This window comes from Cricetulus griseus, chromosome 8, assembly GCF_003668045.3.
Source record: "Cricetulus griseus strain 17A/GY chromosome 8, alternate assembly CriGri-PICRH-1.0, whole genome shotgun sequence".
NCBI lineage: Eukaryota > Metazoa > Chordata > Mammalia > Rodentia > Cricetidae > Cricetulus > Cricetulus griseus.
The window spans coordinates 19,343,032-19,361,618 of NC_048601.1; the positions used below are offsets into that span (position 1 = coordinate 19,343,032).

At 46.2% G+C, this 18,587-nt stretch overlaps 1 protein-coding gene across 1 annotated transcript; it reads left to right on the forward strand.

Moving 5' to 3' along the window:
- Positions 1-55: 55 nt before the first annotated feature.
- Tigar (TP53 induced glycolysis regulatory phosphatase) lies at positions 56-18,280 on the forward strand. The gene is made up of 6 exons (XM_027428348.1): positions 56-211; positions 6,996-7,033; positions 11,317-11,438; positions 12,892-12,969; positions 14,364-14,474; positions 15,005-18,280. Exons 1-6 carry the CDS (start codon positions 180-182, stop codon positions 15,422-15,424), a joined length of 801 nt encoding a protein of 266 aa, XP_027284149.1. The 5' UTR covers positions 56-179; the 3' UTR covers positions 15,425-18,280.
- The last annotated feature ends 307 nt before the right edge of the window (positions 18,281-18,587 follow it).

The window sequence follows — 18,587 nt, forward strand, 5'->3', positions numbered from 1 at the left end:
TCAATCTCCGCTCCTATTGGTAGCTTTGTGATGACATTAGCGGCCACTTCGACCAATGGCTACGGAGCCGGTCCGCAGGGCAGGCGGAAGTAGTGCAGGCAAGGTGGCTCCGCAGTGCGGGCGCAGAGCGGTGCAGCGGAGCCGGGCCGTGGCTCTTGCGCCTTGGGGCTGCAGTCGAGATGCCGCGCTTTGCCCTGACCGTTATCCGCCAGTGAGTATCGCAATCTCCGGGAGCTTCCTGGCCTGGGTCTCCTCTGGAGGGTGGGCTTCCCATGTACTTTGCTTTGCGCCCTCTCGGGTCTACTTCCCTTCCTTTTATCCGCACCTCCCTGGGGGAGGAAGGCAGGACTTAAATGTCTGCAGCCCTGCGTTTCCCCCAGGAAGCTAGTGTGGAGAAGCACGTGATCAAGGTTCCCGGACACTGAGTGCAGGCTCGACCCTGTCTACCGACTTCTCAGCGTGACCTTTCTCCTCCTAGCAGATCCCAGAGTTTGCAGAATTGACGGGCCACGCCTCATCTTTCCGACGCTGGTTGCCTTCTCCCCTCACCCCACCCGTTTCTCTTCGCTGCGGGGATACTTTTGAAATTTGCTTCCCTTCAAAGGTTACAGTTCTGAGAAAGAAGACAGGGCCCCAGCCCTTTTTTCTACAGATTACATGGAGCAGAATCTGACTTTGGATCACCTATTGTTTTCCTCCTCAGCACGTGTTTGCCGCGTGAAGATGGGATGCGCATTCGGGGTGGATAACCGGAGGGGGTTTTCAAGGCGAAGAGATGTTGGTTGGGATTGGGGCTCTAGCTAGGAGCAGCCTCAAAAAGCCTAGGCATCTGAGGACAGATTTAATCTTTCTGACCTGTGTCGGGATAAACAGATTGGTGGCTGCAGTCTTTCTAATCTCGCTGGGGACCGGGAGATTAATTGGAGAAGATGGAGCGCCTGGCAGCAGAGAGAAAGAAATATACCTGAGAATTAATAATTTGTTCTTCTATAAGCAAAGCTCAGCTAAAAGGCAGTTGGTTCTCACCTGTGTAGGCCAGTTTATCAGAACTGCCTTCTGGGCGAGCTCTGAATTTGTCAAGGGACTGGGATTCCCTTTTGTCCTCATAGGGCTCATAGGAGTGCAGACAGCATTTGAACCTTGTCAAATGCCTTCCTCTTCTTCAATAGTGCCTTCTCTGTCCAGTTCCTCCTTTATAGGAAAATATCCTCCGGCATCATGGGATCTGGGTCTTTAGGATTCAGGGATTTTTTTTTGTTTTTCGAGACAGGGTTTCTCTGTGGTTTTGGAGGCTGTCCTGGAGCTAACTCTTGTAGACCAGGCTGGTCTCGAACTCACAGAGATCCACCTAGCCTCTGCCTCCCGAGTGCTGGGATTAAAGGCGTGAGCCACCAACGGCCGGCTGGATTCAGGGATTTTAATGACCACATTAGAAAACTGCTTCCCCATCTCTTCTGCTTCATCCTCTATGTGTTCTAGAATGTTCTGGGGAGGGTTCTTAACCTCCTTAAGGTAAAACAGCTTTGTTGGGAGCCCTGGAGGAACTTCAGTCCGCATTACCCTCTTTTCAAACCGAGAAGAATTCGGACCCAGTTTGAGAGCCCCTTGGTGGGCTGGAGAAACAACCCCTATTAGACTCTACTGGGAAGTATCCGTGTGAATAGGGAGTTTCTTATTTTGTAAATCTGATTCACTGGTGAGTAAGGGGAGTCGACTCCAAGTAATTTGATTAGAGTCACTCGGCAAGTTGGCTAGGCAAGATTTGAACCAGAACAAATTAACCCACTGCTCTCTGCCTCTCAGTTACTTTAAAGCATAGTGTTTGGCCAGCATTTGAATATCAACAGCTTTGAACTACCCTTTATCCTCCTGATATACTTTTAAGGGGTTGTAAGAGTAGTTTTATTTGACAGTCATGGTGGTGTGTGTGCTGTAATCCCAGGAGTCAGGAGGCAGAGGAGTTCAAGGCCAGCCTGATCTTCATAGCAGTGCCAGACCAGCCAGTGGTACACAGTGAGATCCTGTGTCCAAAAAAAAAAAAAATGGATGTGTTGAAATAAAGACAGGATGATGATTAGCTGCTTTCCTGTCATGGCCATCCCAGTTGTCCTCTTTCTGGTGTATTTGAGACACCCTAGAAGCCTCGAGGTTCAAGAACAGACATGCTTTCAAATTTGACTGGTAGTCCCCATACCTAAAATATAGTGACGCATGGAAGAGTTGCCTAACTATATTGAACCGTATTATAATGAAAGAGAAATGTAAAGCAATTTCCTTGTGTCAAACCAAATCTTCATGAAGTCTTATGTGTTTATTTTAATTCATTATGTTTTAAAATTTTTTATGTGTATAGGTGTTTTGTCTTAGTGTCATGTCTGTGTAGCATGTGTACACCTGGTGCCCACAGAGGCCAGAAAAATGGTGTCAGATCCTCCGGAGTTAGAATTATGGATAGTTGTTAATCTGCCACGAGGATGCTGAAAATTGAACCTGGGTCCTCTGGGAGAGCAATCATTGCTCTTAGGCCATGACTCATCTCTCCAGCTTCTAATCTCTTCATATTTTGACACGGAGGTGTGTTGTTTTTGGATTAGAACACCCTGGGTTACAAACTTCAAATCTCTCTTTGGTCAAGGAGGCTGGTGTCAGTGTTCCTACACAAAGCCACAGAAGCCTTCCTGGGTTCTATTCTGTATTGTGTCACGTGCAAAACCATTTTTAGCCAGCTCTTACATCGTTTTTTTTGTTGTTTTTTTTAACTAAATTTAATTTACTTCTTGTATTGTCTTTTTCCTCTCACGATAGCCTTTGAACTCTGTATCTGCAAATGAATTGTTGAAAGGGAGTTAGGATCCATTCATGACTGAGCATCAGGTGATATCCGTCGAGGCTGTAATTTACCTTTTCATACACTCGGGAAAAAATGTCGTGAAAACCCCAAAGTGTGCTGGTTTCCCATAATGGTTGGCTTCTCTGTTGTGGCCAGCTGGTAGCTGTCTGTTGACTTTGAATCCTCTATAAGGATCTTATAAGGGATTAAGTGCAAACCTGGGCTAAGGAACTCGCTTTGAAACAAGAGCAAGTGATGCAGCCTGAGTGGGGCTTGCCCCATGTCTTTTGTGTCCCCCATCATGTCCCGTGCAACACCCCCTCCCCTTCTGCCCACAGAGCCTATAAATGGCTAGTCATGAGACTACAGTTCTTGGCATAAGTGTCTAGACTCCTGTGGGGCCGGGTGTTCTGTTCTGGAAATGGATCACCCTTCAGGATTTGAAAATGAGTGCTGTATCCTTGACTCCTTCCAAATACATCTCTCTGACCTTTCCGAAGTCTCTGCCTTCTCTCTCTGTCACAAGCCAAAGTCTGGCTCAGGGAAGTGGATTCCCTAGCAAAGGGCTTGCTTAGCCTTGGCCACCCTCTAAACTAACTTTAAACACCTGCCTCGAGGATTTATAGAAACTCTTTCATGCTGTTAAAAGCTATATCCTAAATATTTACACAGGTTTTGGGGAAACAGTTCTATTTTGGGATACCTGGTCTTTGAATATTTATAAAGTGGCTTGAGTGCAAAACTGCCCGCTAGAAGCTAAAAGGGACCAGCTATTTTTGTGTGTGTGCCGGGGCATATGCACACTTGGAGGTGGGGGATACTAGAAGCAACTTCAGTAACTGAACCTGGAGCTCAGTTGGCGGCCAGCAAGCCCCAACCTCCAGCACTTGGGTTACAGGCACAAACCATGCCATTTATGTGAGTGCCAAGGTCTAAACTCACTTCTTTCTGCTTACTCAAAGCAAGCACTCTTACCCACCGAGCATCTCTCTTCAGCCCCAGCAGAGATCTTGGTCAACTCCCAGCTAAAGGAAGTGGTTCACTATATCAGATCTATTTTTTTTTTTTCCTTTTACTGGAAAAAAAAAATCACTAGATGAGAGGCTGTGGTTTTGCAAAACCATCGAGTCACTGGAATTCTTTTCAGTGAGTGTTCAAAAGAATGGCCACTGACTGTAGAAAGATCTCAGACTTTTGGTGTGTATTAATCTCCACCTTTAAAAAGAGAACAAAGATTTACTTATTTTTATTTTATGAGTATGGGTGTCTTGCCTGTCTGTGCATCATGTGCATGTCATCCCCACAGAGGTCAGAAGAGAGCAGGGGATCCCCTAGAACTGGAGTTACATATGATTATGAGCCACTGTGGGTCCTCTGGAAAAGCAGCCAGTACTTTTAACCACCAAGCCACTGCTGTAGCCCCTCCACCTAATTTTTAGAGACAGGGTTTTTCGTTAATCCTGGAGCTTTCTGATTGTGCTAGACTGGCTGCCCAGGGAGCCCTAGGGATCCTCCTGTCTCCAGCTCTCCAGGGCTGGAATCATGGGCCCACTCAGTTTTTACCTCAAGTATGAAGCTCAGGTGCTCATGTTTGTATGGGAGCAGGTTACTTATCATCTGAGCCACACCCCCCCCCCCAAATCCTTGTTTTTAAATGTACACAGTGAGGGTGTGTCTTTGGTTCTTGCTGGGAGTAATTGGGAGGATGACAGTTCTATTTAACAGCAGTTCTGTTTTTTTTTTCTTGTTTCTATAGCCCAGGCTGGCCTCGAACTCCTGACCCTCCCATTACAGGCTTGTGTCACCAAACCCAGCTTTTGGTTCTTTGCGAGTCTTGCTTTGTAGCCTGAGATAGCCTGCAGCTCAATATGTAGCCCAGGCTGGCCTTGAACTCAAGCAGCCTTCTTTCATGTCCTCCTAAATGCTGAGATTAAAGGCAGGAATCGCTAGGAGGCAGTTTTTCTTGATCTCAGGAGGATTATTAGTCAGAGAGAAATTGAACCCAGGCCACGGTTCCTATTACTTGATTAGGAACAACAGCGTGCCCAGCCTGCCTTTGTGCTGCTGACATGTCAGAGGTTAATGTCCATTATTAATAGTAGTCCATCAATGGTGGCAAAACCAAGACCAAAATAGTTCTGCACACAGTAATTTCATTTAGGTAATCATGCATTTTTTTGTATCTACGTGTTTAAGAACCAAAATGGTTCTTCTTATTCCTCTGCCCGTATGAGACCACACTGATTCTTATTTATATTTTAGTTACTTAGTTAGTTTTGCTGTTCTGAGTATTGAACCCGAGGCCTTGCAAGTGTTCTACCACTGAGCTACAGCCTTTACACTTGCTTTTTCCTTAAAAAGCAAAGCAAAACAAAACCTTATTTTATTTTTGAGACAGGGCTACTCACTGTGTAGCCCTGTCTGGAACTCACTATATAGTCCAGGCTGGCCTTGAACTCAAAGTTGCACTTGCCTCTTCCTCCCAAGTGCTGGGATTAAAGGCATGGGCCACCATGCCTGGACGTATTGCTTTTTTAAATGTATCCTTTCAATGTTTCTTTATGTGAATCCGGGTATTTTCCATTTCTGAGTGTTGGTACCTTATTTCAGCCTTGCCCTTAGTCCTTTATTGTGGAGGTTGTTCTCTTTCCACACAAGTTTTGTGGAGGTTTTTTTTTTATGTGTATGAGTGCTTTGCCTGCGTATATGTATGTATCACATGAGTGCCTGATACGTGTTGAAGCCAGAAGAGCGGGTATTGTATCCTCTGGGCCTGTGTTGAGAGCCACCAGGTGGGTGCTGGGAATGGGGACCCTGTTCCTCTACAAGAGCATCGACTCCTTTTATCCACTGTGCCATCTCTCTAGTCCCCTCTTGAAGTCTTTTAGACAGAATCTATATTCTGTGTTTTTTTGTTTGTTTGTTTTTGTTTTGTTTTGTTTTTGAGACAGGGTTTCTCTGTGGCTTTGGAGCCTATCCTGGCACTCGCTCTGTAGACCAGGCTGGCCTTGAACTCACAGAGATCCACCTGCCTCTGCCTCCCGAGTGCTGGGATTAAAGGCGTGCGCCACCAACGCCCGGCCTGTGTTTGTTTTTAAAGAATAAACTTTGTTCAAGGTCAGTGCATGATGTGGAGGCCAGGGTGTCTTCCACTGTCATTTTCCACCTTCATTTTTGAGGCGGGGTCTCTTACTGACCGTGGCCTCACGGATTCCTGTCTCCACCTCACCAGTGTGCACCATGTCCAACGTTTTCCATAGTGCAAGGATCCCAGCTCAGTCCTTATGCTTGTGTGGTAATCTCTTTACCAGCCTCACTTGGTGACTTTTATTGTAAGTCTTTCTCGCCATCTAGGCCCGCCCTTGTGGGTCCCTCTCACCTCTCTCTACCAGCCTAGTTTACCAGTCCCCGTTGGTTTTCTGGTTGCTTCCAGATTGGGATTGTTTTGATTTCTTAATTCCTAGTTGTGTTGCCACACCTCAGTCGGGTGCACTGTCTGTAGACAAGGTGCCTGTAGCTGTCTCATGGCGTGACTGCCTCAGCTCTAGAACCTGGGTCAGTTCTGGGTGGGTGCCAACGGTCCTGGAATTTCTTTCTCTTCCCATTGTCACACCCAATCATGTACTCCTTCAGGGCAGCGACCCACAGCCTGACACCCTGGTGGCAGTCCTGCTGTCTTTTCTAGTCTTGATCAGTCAATATACTTAAATTTAATAAGGATACCTCTTAAAACTAATGTGTACGCCGGGCGTTGGTGGCGCACGCCTTTAATCCCAGCACTGGGGAGGCAGAGATAGTTGGATCTCTGTGAGTTTGAGACCAGCCTGGTCTACAAGAGCTAGTTCCAGGACAGCCTCCAAAGCCACAGAGAAACCCTGTCTCGAAAAAGCAAAACAAAACAAAACAAAAACAAACTAATGTGTACACACACCTGCCTTTTAACTAGTGCTTTCCCCCAGCAGTTGATTAAACATTGTTTTCCTGATCCATATACATTTGCTTTAAGGAATGTCTTGGCTTGGGATTCATGAGTTGAGATAGATGGTTGCAAAGAAAATATTTCAATTTGCAAGTTTAAGATTTCATTATGAATGTCATTATAAAATTTGTTATTTTTTCCTCTTTTCAAAAATAAGTTGGTAATGGTATTTTCTTTTTATTTTAGTGGCGAAACAAGATTTAATAAGGAGAAAATCATTCAAGGTTAGTGTCACCAGATTGTTGCCCATATAGTGCCATCTCAGTGTTGATGGGATGTGTGGGCTAATCAGACTTGGTAGGGGAGGGCCGGGCGGGAGGCACTGCAGCAGGGTTAAATTGGAGTGCGATTAGGGGATGGAGGGTACCATGGTAACCACAGACTTGGACCAAAACAGTAGGTCACCAGGAGGAACGAAAGTCTCTGAAGTGGATATGGTATGCAGGGGGTTCTCCACTAGTCTCTGCAGGCCCTCAAAGGGACCCAGCCACTGATTGAAAAGTCATGTTGGGTTCTTATGGTCTTGAAATACCACAGTTGAGATTTAATATGCTTAAAACCAGGTGACATATGCCAGTAATCCCAGCAGGTAGGTGCCTGAATCAGGAGGACCTCTGTGAGTTTGAGGCCAGTATCTGGACTACATAAGGAGTTCATGACTGGCTTAGGCTATAAAAAACGATTTCATATTAGGAAGCATGACATTTACAGATTGATATTAACACCTTTCTAAGCAGTTAACTGATTTCTGTACTAACAGTGAAAGTTCACTATATTCTGGGGCAGTCCTTGTCCTCTTGTTGCGTGCTGGCCGCTTGTATTCTGTGTGTGCTAAGATCTGCAGAGTCTGGCCTATTTAGGAACATCTTGGAGAACTAGGCAGAGGCTGCTGCAGTTGATTCTAAAATCTTTTTAGTTTTAGTTTTGGGGTAGGAACTTCTGGGCTGTGCAGAAGTTGGTTTTCCTTCTTAGTGTGTCTGGCTCCCTTTCTGGGGACAAACTAGTTGTGTGCCTAAACAGGCCTTTGCTTCTAAATGCAGTGTGTGCCCACCTGAGTTATCCATAGGCCCGGGTCCCTCACCAACCTGACCCTTGCCACCCTGGATGCTCGATTGCTCTGCTTGTCAAAGGCCAGGCCACTATGGGTGGAGCCACCACGGGGCAGGGGGATCTGAATTGTATAAGAAAGCAGCTGAGCACACAAGGAAGCCACATTCTTTTTTGGCCTCTGCTTCAGTTCCTGCCTCTCGGTTTCTGCTTTGAGTACCTGCCCTGGCTTTCCTTGATGATGGACTGTAACCTGGGGCTAGAAGATGAAATTATCCCTTCCCTCCCCAAGTTGCTTTGGTGAATGGGTTTATCACAGCAATAGAAACCTAAGACAGTGCCTCAGTCTTGTCTGGAGCAGCCACCTCCCACTTGGCAGCCTGTGGTTCTCTGGGGGGTGTCGTCCAGTGCAGAGAGAGTTGAAACTTGTCTCTCCTCACAAAGTCACTGGGACCATATCATGGGGCCACCCTAGCATCCTGCCACCATCACTTTGGGAGTTAGGGTTTTAACAGACCACCTGTGGAAGGACAAAAACATCCATCCATTCTAGCAACATCTAGTGAAGAATTGTATAAACATCCCCATCTTGGAAAAATACATTCTATTTAGGGTGAACTGGTAACTTAGTCCTCCTTAAGTTTTTTGTTTTGTTTTGTTTTGTTTTGTAATTTTACATTATTGTATTTGTTTGTTTCCAGTTACATGTGTGTTTAGTTTCTTTGGTGCTCGATCCTTTTGCATGTCAGCCCTTTACGGTGAGACACGTTCTCTGGGAGACCCTGTAGTGTGTGGAGTTGGCCCATGGAAAGATGGTCTCTGTCAGTGCACACTTGGGGACTGACATTTCCCACAAGATAATTACTCCCTTTCTGCTTTGTCTTGTTGAGCTGAGCTTGGAGCTCAGGATAAGGCTCTTAGGCTGGTGGCTGCAACCCTGATCTCATTCCCAGTACTGGAGCAACAGCGTAGTTGGTAAAGGAGGTTTTCCATCAGTTGTGAATGTTATCATGAATTATCATCTTGGCAGGATCTGGATTTGTGGAACTGGCCATCAGGGAAGCCATGGTTGCCTGGAAGGGGTTATCTGGTCGGGAAGACCCATCCCGAAAGTGGGCAGCTCCATTCCCTGTGAGGGGAGCAGTCGTCTCTGAGCTTCCTCAGTCCTTCCGCTTGGCTCCCCTACCGTTATGGACTGTCCTCTTGAACTTCGAGCCCAGATAACCTCTTTTACTGTTTTATTTTATGTGTGTGAGTGGCTTGCCTGCATACAAGTCTGTGAACCATGTGTGCAGTGCCCTGGAGACCGGAAGACAGGGCATTGGTTTCTCCAGAACTGCAGTTACAAATGGTTGCCTGGAAGAGTGACAGGTGCTCTTAACTGCTTAGCCATCTCTCCAGCCCCTACCCTCTCTTCCGTAAGTTGCTTTGGTCAGGTATTTCATCAGAGCATTGAGGTGAGTGGCCAACAGATCACATGTCACTAGGCAAGCCGTCCCTACAGCTGCTCTTTAAATCTTCACATTGAGTCTAATGTCCCTCATTTTCAAAGATTTGTTTTTAATTATATGTATACGTATGTGATCTGCCCGCATGTATGAATGTGTACCACATTCAGTGCCCCAGAAGGCCAGAAGGAGTCGGCCTGTAAAGCAGGCAGCTCTTGGTCACCAGCCAGTGCTCCTAACTGCCAAGTAATCTCTCCAGCCAGGGAGTTTCCCTTTTTTCATTTATCCTACATTGTGTTTTCCTTATCTCTAGATTTGCGCCTCCCCTCCGTTTCAGGAAGCAATCTGTCACTGTTTCTTCATTCTCTCCCCTCCTCCACTTTTTCTAATCATCCTCTGGAATTCCAGTTAGGTACATGTTGTAGACTAAAGCTTGTGTCCTTCCAAATCCCTGTGTTGAAATTCTGACCCCCAGTGTCTTTGGGAGGTGATTAGGTCACTAGGGGCATCCTCGTCACCCCTCTTCACCCACTGTGTACGCTGGCAGAGGACCTCGCCAGAAAGAACCTAGCATGCTGGCATCTTGACACACAACTTTGGCCTCCAGAGCAGTGAGAGATCGGTATCTTCAGCTGATAAGCCGCCTTTTCCCTTTGTTGCAGTAGCTTAAGCCAGGAGCTGCACATTTGGGAATTCTTTTTCCTTTATATACAACACATCTGTGAAATGGTCCAGCTCCTCCCAGTGCCTGTGCTGCCCTTTGAATTAAGTCTTCAGCTCTGTGTTTGATGTCCTCACACCCACTCCTGCCAGATTGCTGCCCAGGGAGGGATTTTCCTTATCAGTTCCTTGGTTTAAAAAAAAAAAAAAAAAAATTCTTTAAGAGACTACCACATTATTTTTGCGTGGTTTTGTTCATCTATTATTCTGAATCTACCTTATTTCTAGTCTCTACTGCTGATTTAATATCTAAAGTCTTAGTGGCTCTAAATCCCTTGGTTGTTGTTCCTCCTGGCTTTCATTCATGAGGTGTGTGTACACGAGCGTGTGTGCATGTTGAATCTTTTGTTTGTTGTAAATAAACGAGAACTTATTACCCCATATTGAGAGTGGTTTTCTTGGAAGGGGATTTGTGTTTGATTTTTCTCCTGATCTGAGACTCCATTGGCCTCTCCTCCCAGGGTCTGTTTGGTTTTCCAGCCCTCTGTTCTACGTGGCAGCCCACTCCCCGCCGCCCGCCAGCGAGTGCTGATAACGCGATGACTCTGTCTTCTTCTCAGAGGTTTAGCTCAGAGGCTTCCAGGCTTGCTTCACATTCTGGAGGCCAGCAATGAACAACACATGCAGTTTAGTTTCTTCCTTGTAGGGTGCTCCTTCACCGTACGCTTGGCTTGTCCCCTGGCTTCATAGTACTTTAATTCATTTTGACTTTTCTTTTTTTTTTTGAGATAGTGCTACTCTGTAGTCCAGACTGCAGCTTACTGTAGGCCAGGAAGGCCTCTTACTCATTGCAATCCTCCTGCCTCAGCCTCACAAGTGCTGAGGTTGTAGGTGTGAGGCATCGTGTCTGGTTTTATACCTCCCTCCCTTCCACCCCCCCCCCCCATGAAATAGAAAGGAAAGGAGGTGAGGAAGAGAAGTAATATCTGTGCTGACCCTTTAGACAGTAGAGAGTGATGACATGGCCACCTGACGCAGCCTGCAGGAGCATAGCCTGTGGGTACAGTACACTAAGTGTGGAGAAATGGACAGACATAAAAGAGGGACGAGCCAGATGGCTCAGAGCGATGGAATTCCCATGAGGCCAGCAGCCTTGGTCTCATCTACATCTGAGTAGGCTGAGTCTTCGTCGAGTTATGGCTCTATGTCATATGTGTAGAATCAGCTCTCTAAGAAGCCAGGTGGTCTGGTACCCAAGAAAATGATGAAACATCACGGTAACCACTGTAGATCCTGTCCCTCTCCTGTGACTTCACCTAGATACACCTTTGAATGGTTCTGTCCCACCACAGGGCAAGGAGTAGATGAGCCCCTTTCCGAGACTGGGTTTCAGCAAGCAGCTGCTGCTGGCCGCTTTCTGAACAACGTGAAGTTTACGCACGCTTTCTCCAGTGATCTCACGAGGACTAAGCAGGTGAGTTCAGGCTAAGCGTCTAGGCTGATAGGTCAGAAGCTTAACAACAGTGAGTTTGAAAATCCTGCTTCCAAAGCCTAGTGAAATAGCTCAGTGGGTAAAGGTGCCTTCGGCCAAGCCTGATGACTCAAGTTCCGTCCCTGGGACCCACATGATGGAAGGAACAATGGACTCTTTCAGGTTGTCTCTGACCTCCACATGCATGCCACAATGCTCACACACATTCACACAAAGCGGATGAAATACTGAAACCAAAAACACAAGGCATATGGAGGGGAGAGGAAAGGTCTTAAATGATTTCTGGTGTCTTGTGTCCATCAAAAACAGACATAAAGAAGAAAGTGAACAAAAACGAGCAAAATAACACAGCACAGTCAGCCTCACCTTGAACTTGCCATTCCCCTGCCACAGCCTCCCAAGTGATCAGGTGTCAAGCCTGGTCACCACATCCATCACCAGACAGAGCTTCAGATGCTCCCTTACACCTTGATGAAAGATGAACCGAGAGACTCAACAGAGAACCGGAAACAAGTAAACAGAAATCTTGTGCAAACTGGAAAACTGACAGTGGATTGAAACTGAGGCTTAAAGGAATCAATAGCCACTTAGAGACAGCTTCATGGAGAGCTGGAACCGGAATAGGGAGTGAGAAGACGGTTCTGTGAATAAAGTGCTTGCCAGATAAAAGATGGGTCTATGCAGCAGCCACTAGCAATCCCAGCAACTGGGCGATAGAGAAATCCCCAGAACAAGCTGGCTAACTGGATCAATCAGAACCGGTGAGCTCCATCCGGGGTTAGCAAGAGACCTGCCTCAATAAGTAAAGTGAAGAATGATCCAAGAGCATCTCAGGTCCTACAAGAGCACACAGCACATATGTGCAAACCTGCATGCCTAACACACACACACACACACACACACACACACACACACACACCACACCACACCACACCACACCACACCACACCACACCACACACGCGCAGCCATAATGAAGGCTAGCATTCTTTTCTGTTAGGAGCCTGATAATAAGTACTCCACGTTTGATAGTCTCTGCAGTGTCTGGGACAGCTGTTTATTTCTGTTCATACTGATATGGTTTGAATGTAGTTTTGCACAGAGTATATCAGTAAGTGGCCACGTGGCTGGGCTCTAGTAAATCTTTATTAAAGCAGGTGATAGTCTGGATTGGCCCTGTGGACTAGATGTACATAACAGTAAATACCAGAGTTGGGCATGAAGAGAAGCCACAAACCCCAGGTGTCATATGAACTGGGCAGGTGCTTGGCTATTGAGCTGCAACCCCAACCAGAGAAACAATTTTTGCACAAGAAAACTATAGTAATTTATAAAAAAAACTAAAAATGACATGCTTTTGAAACTCCATGGTGATGACCCATTCTTAATAAAAAAAAAGGAGAGAAAGAAACAATCATTTGTCTTTTGCATTTCAGACCATATCTGGCATTTTGGAGAAAAGCAAATTTTGCAAAGACATGATGGTGAAGTATGACCCCAGACTGCGAGAAAGGGTAACTTGTTTGACCTTCTACCACAAAGTTCACTGAGCCATCCCTTAGCTAAAACACAGAGGTGGTCCTCTCAGGAACTTATTTTTAATTATTGTACGTATGTATGTATGTATGTATGTATACCACAGGCATGCCTGGTTTTCAAGGAGGCCATGAAAGGATGTTGGATCTCCCGTGACTGGAATTACAGACCTATTGTGAGCTGCCATGTGGGTGCCAGGAATTGAACCTGGATCCTCTGCAAGAGCAGCCAGTGCTCTTTACCACTGAGCAATCTCTAGCTCTTTCTTGGGAATTTAGAATCAACTAATGTATATTTAAGGATCTGTGTAACTAGGCATGGTGACACATATCTGTAATCCCAATACTTAGAAAGTAGAGGCAGGAGGATTATTAACTTGAGACCAGCCTGAGCTACACAGACCCTATTTCAAAAAAAAAAAAAAAAAAAATCTAGATAGTAGCTAATAGCTCAGTGGTAGAGTACTTGGCTAGAATGTTTGAGGGGTAGGATCGAGGAGAGGGTGATGGGGTGGGGAGGGGGAGTGGACTGAACTGTGTCAGTCCTGCTGTACAATACATAGAGCACCTTATTTAACTCTGTGAGATAAGCGTCTTGAATGATAGCAGGTCACACTGGTAAAAACTTGTATACTGTGGGGAAACTTAAAGAAAGGGCAAAGCGTTCTCCCTCCCTCTCCTACCCTCACTGTGAGTGTGTGGGTTTTCTTTCACCCTGTTTGTATACCAGAAGTGAGTCTTCTTAAAGCTGAGCTTTAAATAATTTAGGGCAAAGCACATGGAAATCTCCACTCAGAGATCCAGATCCAAACCTAGGTCTCATGGAGCGTTGACATTTTTTTTTTTTTTTTTTTAAATGCCCTACAATACGGTCACCAAACTCAATAACAACAGCTCTGGTTCCTTCTGATCCTGGCTGGAAACGGAACAGAATGATGAGGGCGTTCTAAAAGACAAACCTGTCTCGGCTCGTGTGGTTCAATACACATCCCAAGTTCTGGCAGAAGGCAGTTCCCTCTCGTGCCTGAGAACCGGCACATAGAGTCAGACGTGATACTGCTGGGTAGGCAGGCCCTCACGTTGCCCTGCAACGCGTTTCTCTCCATCCTCAGAACCGGGCACATCCCTTGTTTGTCTGGCAAAGCCCCTCCTCAGGAAGTTCCTCCCCACAGCTTGGACAGACCACCTAACTTGAGCATTCTAGTGTGTTCTAGGCCATGGGCCTCTGCTGAATGCATCCCCACTAGCAGTTAAGAGGAGATGGGGTAATGAATTAGTATAGGGAGCTGAGCTCCTTCCTGGACAGTTTCAGATTTCCACGGGTTTTTACCATTGTATCTAAGCAGCACCTTTATCTGACTGGACTATTGCAGAAGTATGGAGTTGTAGAAGGCAAGCCGCTAAGCGAGATGCGGGCCATGGCCAGAGCCGCTGGGGAAGAGTGTCCCCTGTTCACTCCACCGGGAGGAGAGACACTAGAGCAGGTATGTAGCCTGCATCCAGGTTGCCACATTGCTGGCACATCGGTGGACTTGTCAGTGACCTAGTCACTGAATCCTAACTGATTTTGTACCCTAGCTATTTGTGACTGACAGCCAAGCGGTTTGCAAGCTTTGCAGACAGCTGCTTCCCCCCCTCCCCCCCTTTAGAGTTACCCTGTCTGTCTCAGCCGCTGTGGGCCAGCAGCCATCACTGGTGATAGGAGCACTCTTTTAGATGATGTAAGAAAACCATGAGCTGATGGTATAGGCAGTGTTGGCACAGGCAGTGTGGGCAGCCGCTGAATCAAGCTCTGCCTCTGGACCCCCCAGAGTTCTGGTCTCCTTGCTGTGAGGCAAGTGCTTTGGCATTTCACTGAGGCATTTCTCCAGCTCCCCTCTTCCCCAAAATGTCTTCAGCAACTAGTGATGTTTTTTTGAGGTCCCATAGAAACTTAGGGTTTTAGTGATCCGTTTTGTTTCAGGCTTATATTTTAAGGACACCATTAACTTATTTCCTCTTTTACTTCTTATAGGTGAAAGTACGTGCAAAGGATTTCTTTGATTGTATTTGTCAACTAATCGTGGATGAGACAGGCCAGAGAGAAATCGTCTTCCCCGGGGCTCCAGGCAGCTGTCTGGAGAGCTGTTTGGCGGAGGTATTCCCTGTAGGAAACCGTTTGCAGTTGCATCCTGATGGTGGCACCCCTGGTTTAGCAGCCAGCATCTTAGTTGTGAGCCATGGAGCTTACATGAGAAGCCTCTTTGGTTACCTTCTGAGTGACCTCAAATGCTCATTGCCAGCAACACTAGGCAAATTAGAACTCTCGTCAGTCACTCCCAATACTGGGATTAGTGTCTTTATCGTAGACTGTGAGGAAGGACGCGAACCAGCACTTCAGTGTATTTGTATGAACTTCCAGGAACATCTAAATGGAATGAGCGAAAAGAACTAAGTTTAAAGCCCTCACATTTTGCAACCTCTGAAGGGAGTGCCTTGGCCTGTTGTGTCCTCTGCTCCTGCCATTTTAGAAGCAGTTAAGAATTTATGTGATAGAGCCCCACTGGGGTCCTGGCTGTATCAGATGACAGTAGAAATCCACCCCAAATCAACCTGGTTTTTCCCAGTACACCCGCCATTTTCTACAGAAATGTTGCCACTCTGTACCATTTATGTTTTTTAATAATGTGTGAGGACATCCAGCATTGCACATTAGGGGATTAGTAGCCGCCTTCCACAGTCTTCATTTCATTGACCTTTTTGATGTCTAGATAATGGTATTGGCTGTTGAAGATAATTGTGTGCTTTTTCACTAGTTTATTATCAAGTGCTCGCAAGAAAGAATGCTTTGTATAACTCACTGCGTATTTGCAATGGTTATGTCAGAGTCCAAAGTCCTTTAAACAACTGGCACTTCTTACTGTCATCAATGTGTGTAACGTAAAATGGCAAAACACTAAAACATCTTTCATAGAATTCAGCTCTTGGGTTTTTTTGTTTTTGTTTTGTTTTGTTTTTTAATTCTAAGGGCCTCAAAATACAGGTGAAGGCCTGGAGGGGTGGCTCAGTGGTTAAGAGTAAGTACCTCCTGTTCTCCCAGAGGACCCCAGTTCAGATCTCTTCTTGGGCAGCTCACAACTGCCTATAACTCCAGCACCAGGGAGCCAACGCCCCCTTCTGGCCTCTGTGGGCACTGGCACACACACATAAGGAAGCCCCAGGGCAGAAGGCAAAAGCAGCTTTCCAGGCAAACCAGGAAAAAAAAAAAAAAAAATTATCCCTTGCTTCGAATCCACGCTGCATATGCAGACTTTCCAGTTGAGGAATGATCTAAAGAAAGTAAACTCAGACTGGCATCCAGAAAAGATGCTGAAAATGGTGTCCAGAAGGAACAGATGAACTGGCCTCCTTTCCCCCAGATGGCGCTGTAGGAAAGGGATTTTGATTGTTCTCTCTCCCCCCCCCCCAGGACTTCTTATCTGAGAAAATGATTAACTGCTGAAAATTCGAGGCTCAAGACCCAGTATTGGAGAGAGGAATTGGGTGAGGGAAATCTAATTGTAACCCTGGACCTGGCTGTCCAGTGCTGGAAGCAGCTAGTGGATTTGAGAGCTTATTGAAATGTAAGCCGCCCAGGGAAACAAAGTTCACCTGCAAAGGAGTGCACAGCTCAAGGCTGGCCACAGCCTCGTTTTAAAGCACTGGGTCCGGCCCCTGTCTGGACACTTTGCGGAGCTGATGCCAACACTTGGATGCTGGTGACCAAAAACCAAGGGTTTATTTGGGATTCTAAATGCATGTGTACCGTGAACAAAAACATTGCTAACATCATGAGTCCAGAGTGTGGCCCTGCCCCAAGAAACTCAAGGAGTAATTATGGAGGCCACAGAAAAGTTGTCCCATCGGTGACAAAGAACTTCAGCTCAAAAATCATGTTAGCATTTGGGGCAAGAATTGCCACAAGAGACTTCAGTCAAGCCCAAGGCTGTGGGTTTTGGTTCTATTCCCACTCCTGGAGAGGTGGGTTATTTTTTTGTTTGCTTGTTTGTTTGTTTTGTTTTTGACCTCAAGCCTCCGGTGTCAGGTGTGTGGTCCAGAGAACAGTTCTGACAGCAAGTGTTATGGGTTAGGTTCATCTGCGGTTTCACGCATCTGACCCGAGTCTCTGATGCTTCCCCAACAGTGATTTCTCCTCTTACCAGGCTGTATTTCCCCATCCCTAAAACTAGAAGATAATGTGTTACATCTTGAACATGCTAAAAGGAATAAAAAAAATTATAAAGGTTGACAGAAAAAAAATACATAATGGATAAACTACTCCAAAGCAGTATCAAGGTGTTCTCTTGATCTGAAATCAGGTGAGAAGAAACCAAGAACCTTTGCCTTCTCAGTATTAGCCAAAAAACAGGGTGCCGGTCATCCTCCTTACACCCCCCCACCCCCGCCCACCCCCACAGGCTACCAGAGATGAATTAGCACACATCTTGATACTTGCTGAACTGCATCCTAACCACCTCCAGTGCCTGGAGTCAGACTTGGTCATGTTCAGTTATATAGATTTGCTAAGAAGATTCTTTTTAGCAATTTCAGGGTTATGGAAAAATCAGGCAAAAAGTAGGAAGTTCACCTACACATCTTCCCTCCAGTTTATTACCATAGTGGGTTTTAAAGAAGTCTATCTGAATGAGGTGTTCTACATGCCAGTTTTGAGTGACTATCTTGACTTCGTGAATCTCATGTCACAAAAGGAGTGGAGTGTCCAGTGGAGGCTGCCTTCCCAGGAGGCCAGCATTTCCTTTGATATCTACGTTGCAAATAAAGTTCAGTGTTCATGCCATTCTTGGGTGTGCTCAACACAGTCTGCGTCTTCTGCCATTGTTGGACTTGGCATGAAATTGCGCCCTAGAGGAAAGTTACAAAAACCCAAGGGGTTTGGAGTTGTCGTATGTTACTCAGTGGGCCCTAGGTTTCATCCTCACCACTGGGGGAAAAAAAAGAAACAAGGGGAGGGGGGACCCTGCCCTTTAAAAAACAAAAAAGAACCTAGTGTTAGGGAGTAGAGACCCCTTAGCCAGCTCTACAGCGCAGCCCAGGTACAGGGCACCACATTAAGTTCTCTGGTTCTTTTCACTTCTCCCAGTGTGTACGAAACTACAGTATTCTGACACCTTTCAAATGTACATTAATAACCGGCTGTCTGTTCATCATTTTACCCATATTGTTTGGGACATTATTTATTTGGGAATGTATGGATCTATTTAATTGTAACAACTATTCTATTGAATAAATAAAGCACCTTTTGTTTCTCGTGGGTGTTTAGGTCTGTCCAGTGTTCTGTAGGCGCAGTGTCAAAGGGAATTTGGGGAGGGGGGGTAGTGAGACAGTCTCACCGTTTATGTCAGGTTGGCCTCAAACGCATGATGCCTCTGTCTCGACCTCCCCAACGCTGGAATTAGAGGTGTGCGCCTCCACACCGCCCAGGAAGTCTCACTGCATCATTCCTGTGCAGGATCTTGTGTTTCCGGATCCTGTGTGACCCAAATGGTACCCTAAACCCATGCTACTCGCCCGTCCCACACTCGGTGTTCAGTGCCCTTTACACTGCTGCTAGGTGCGGT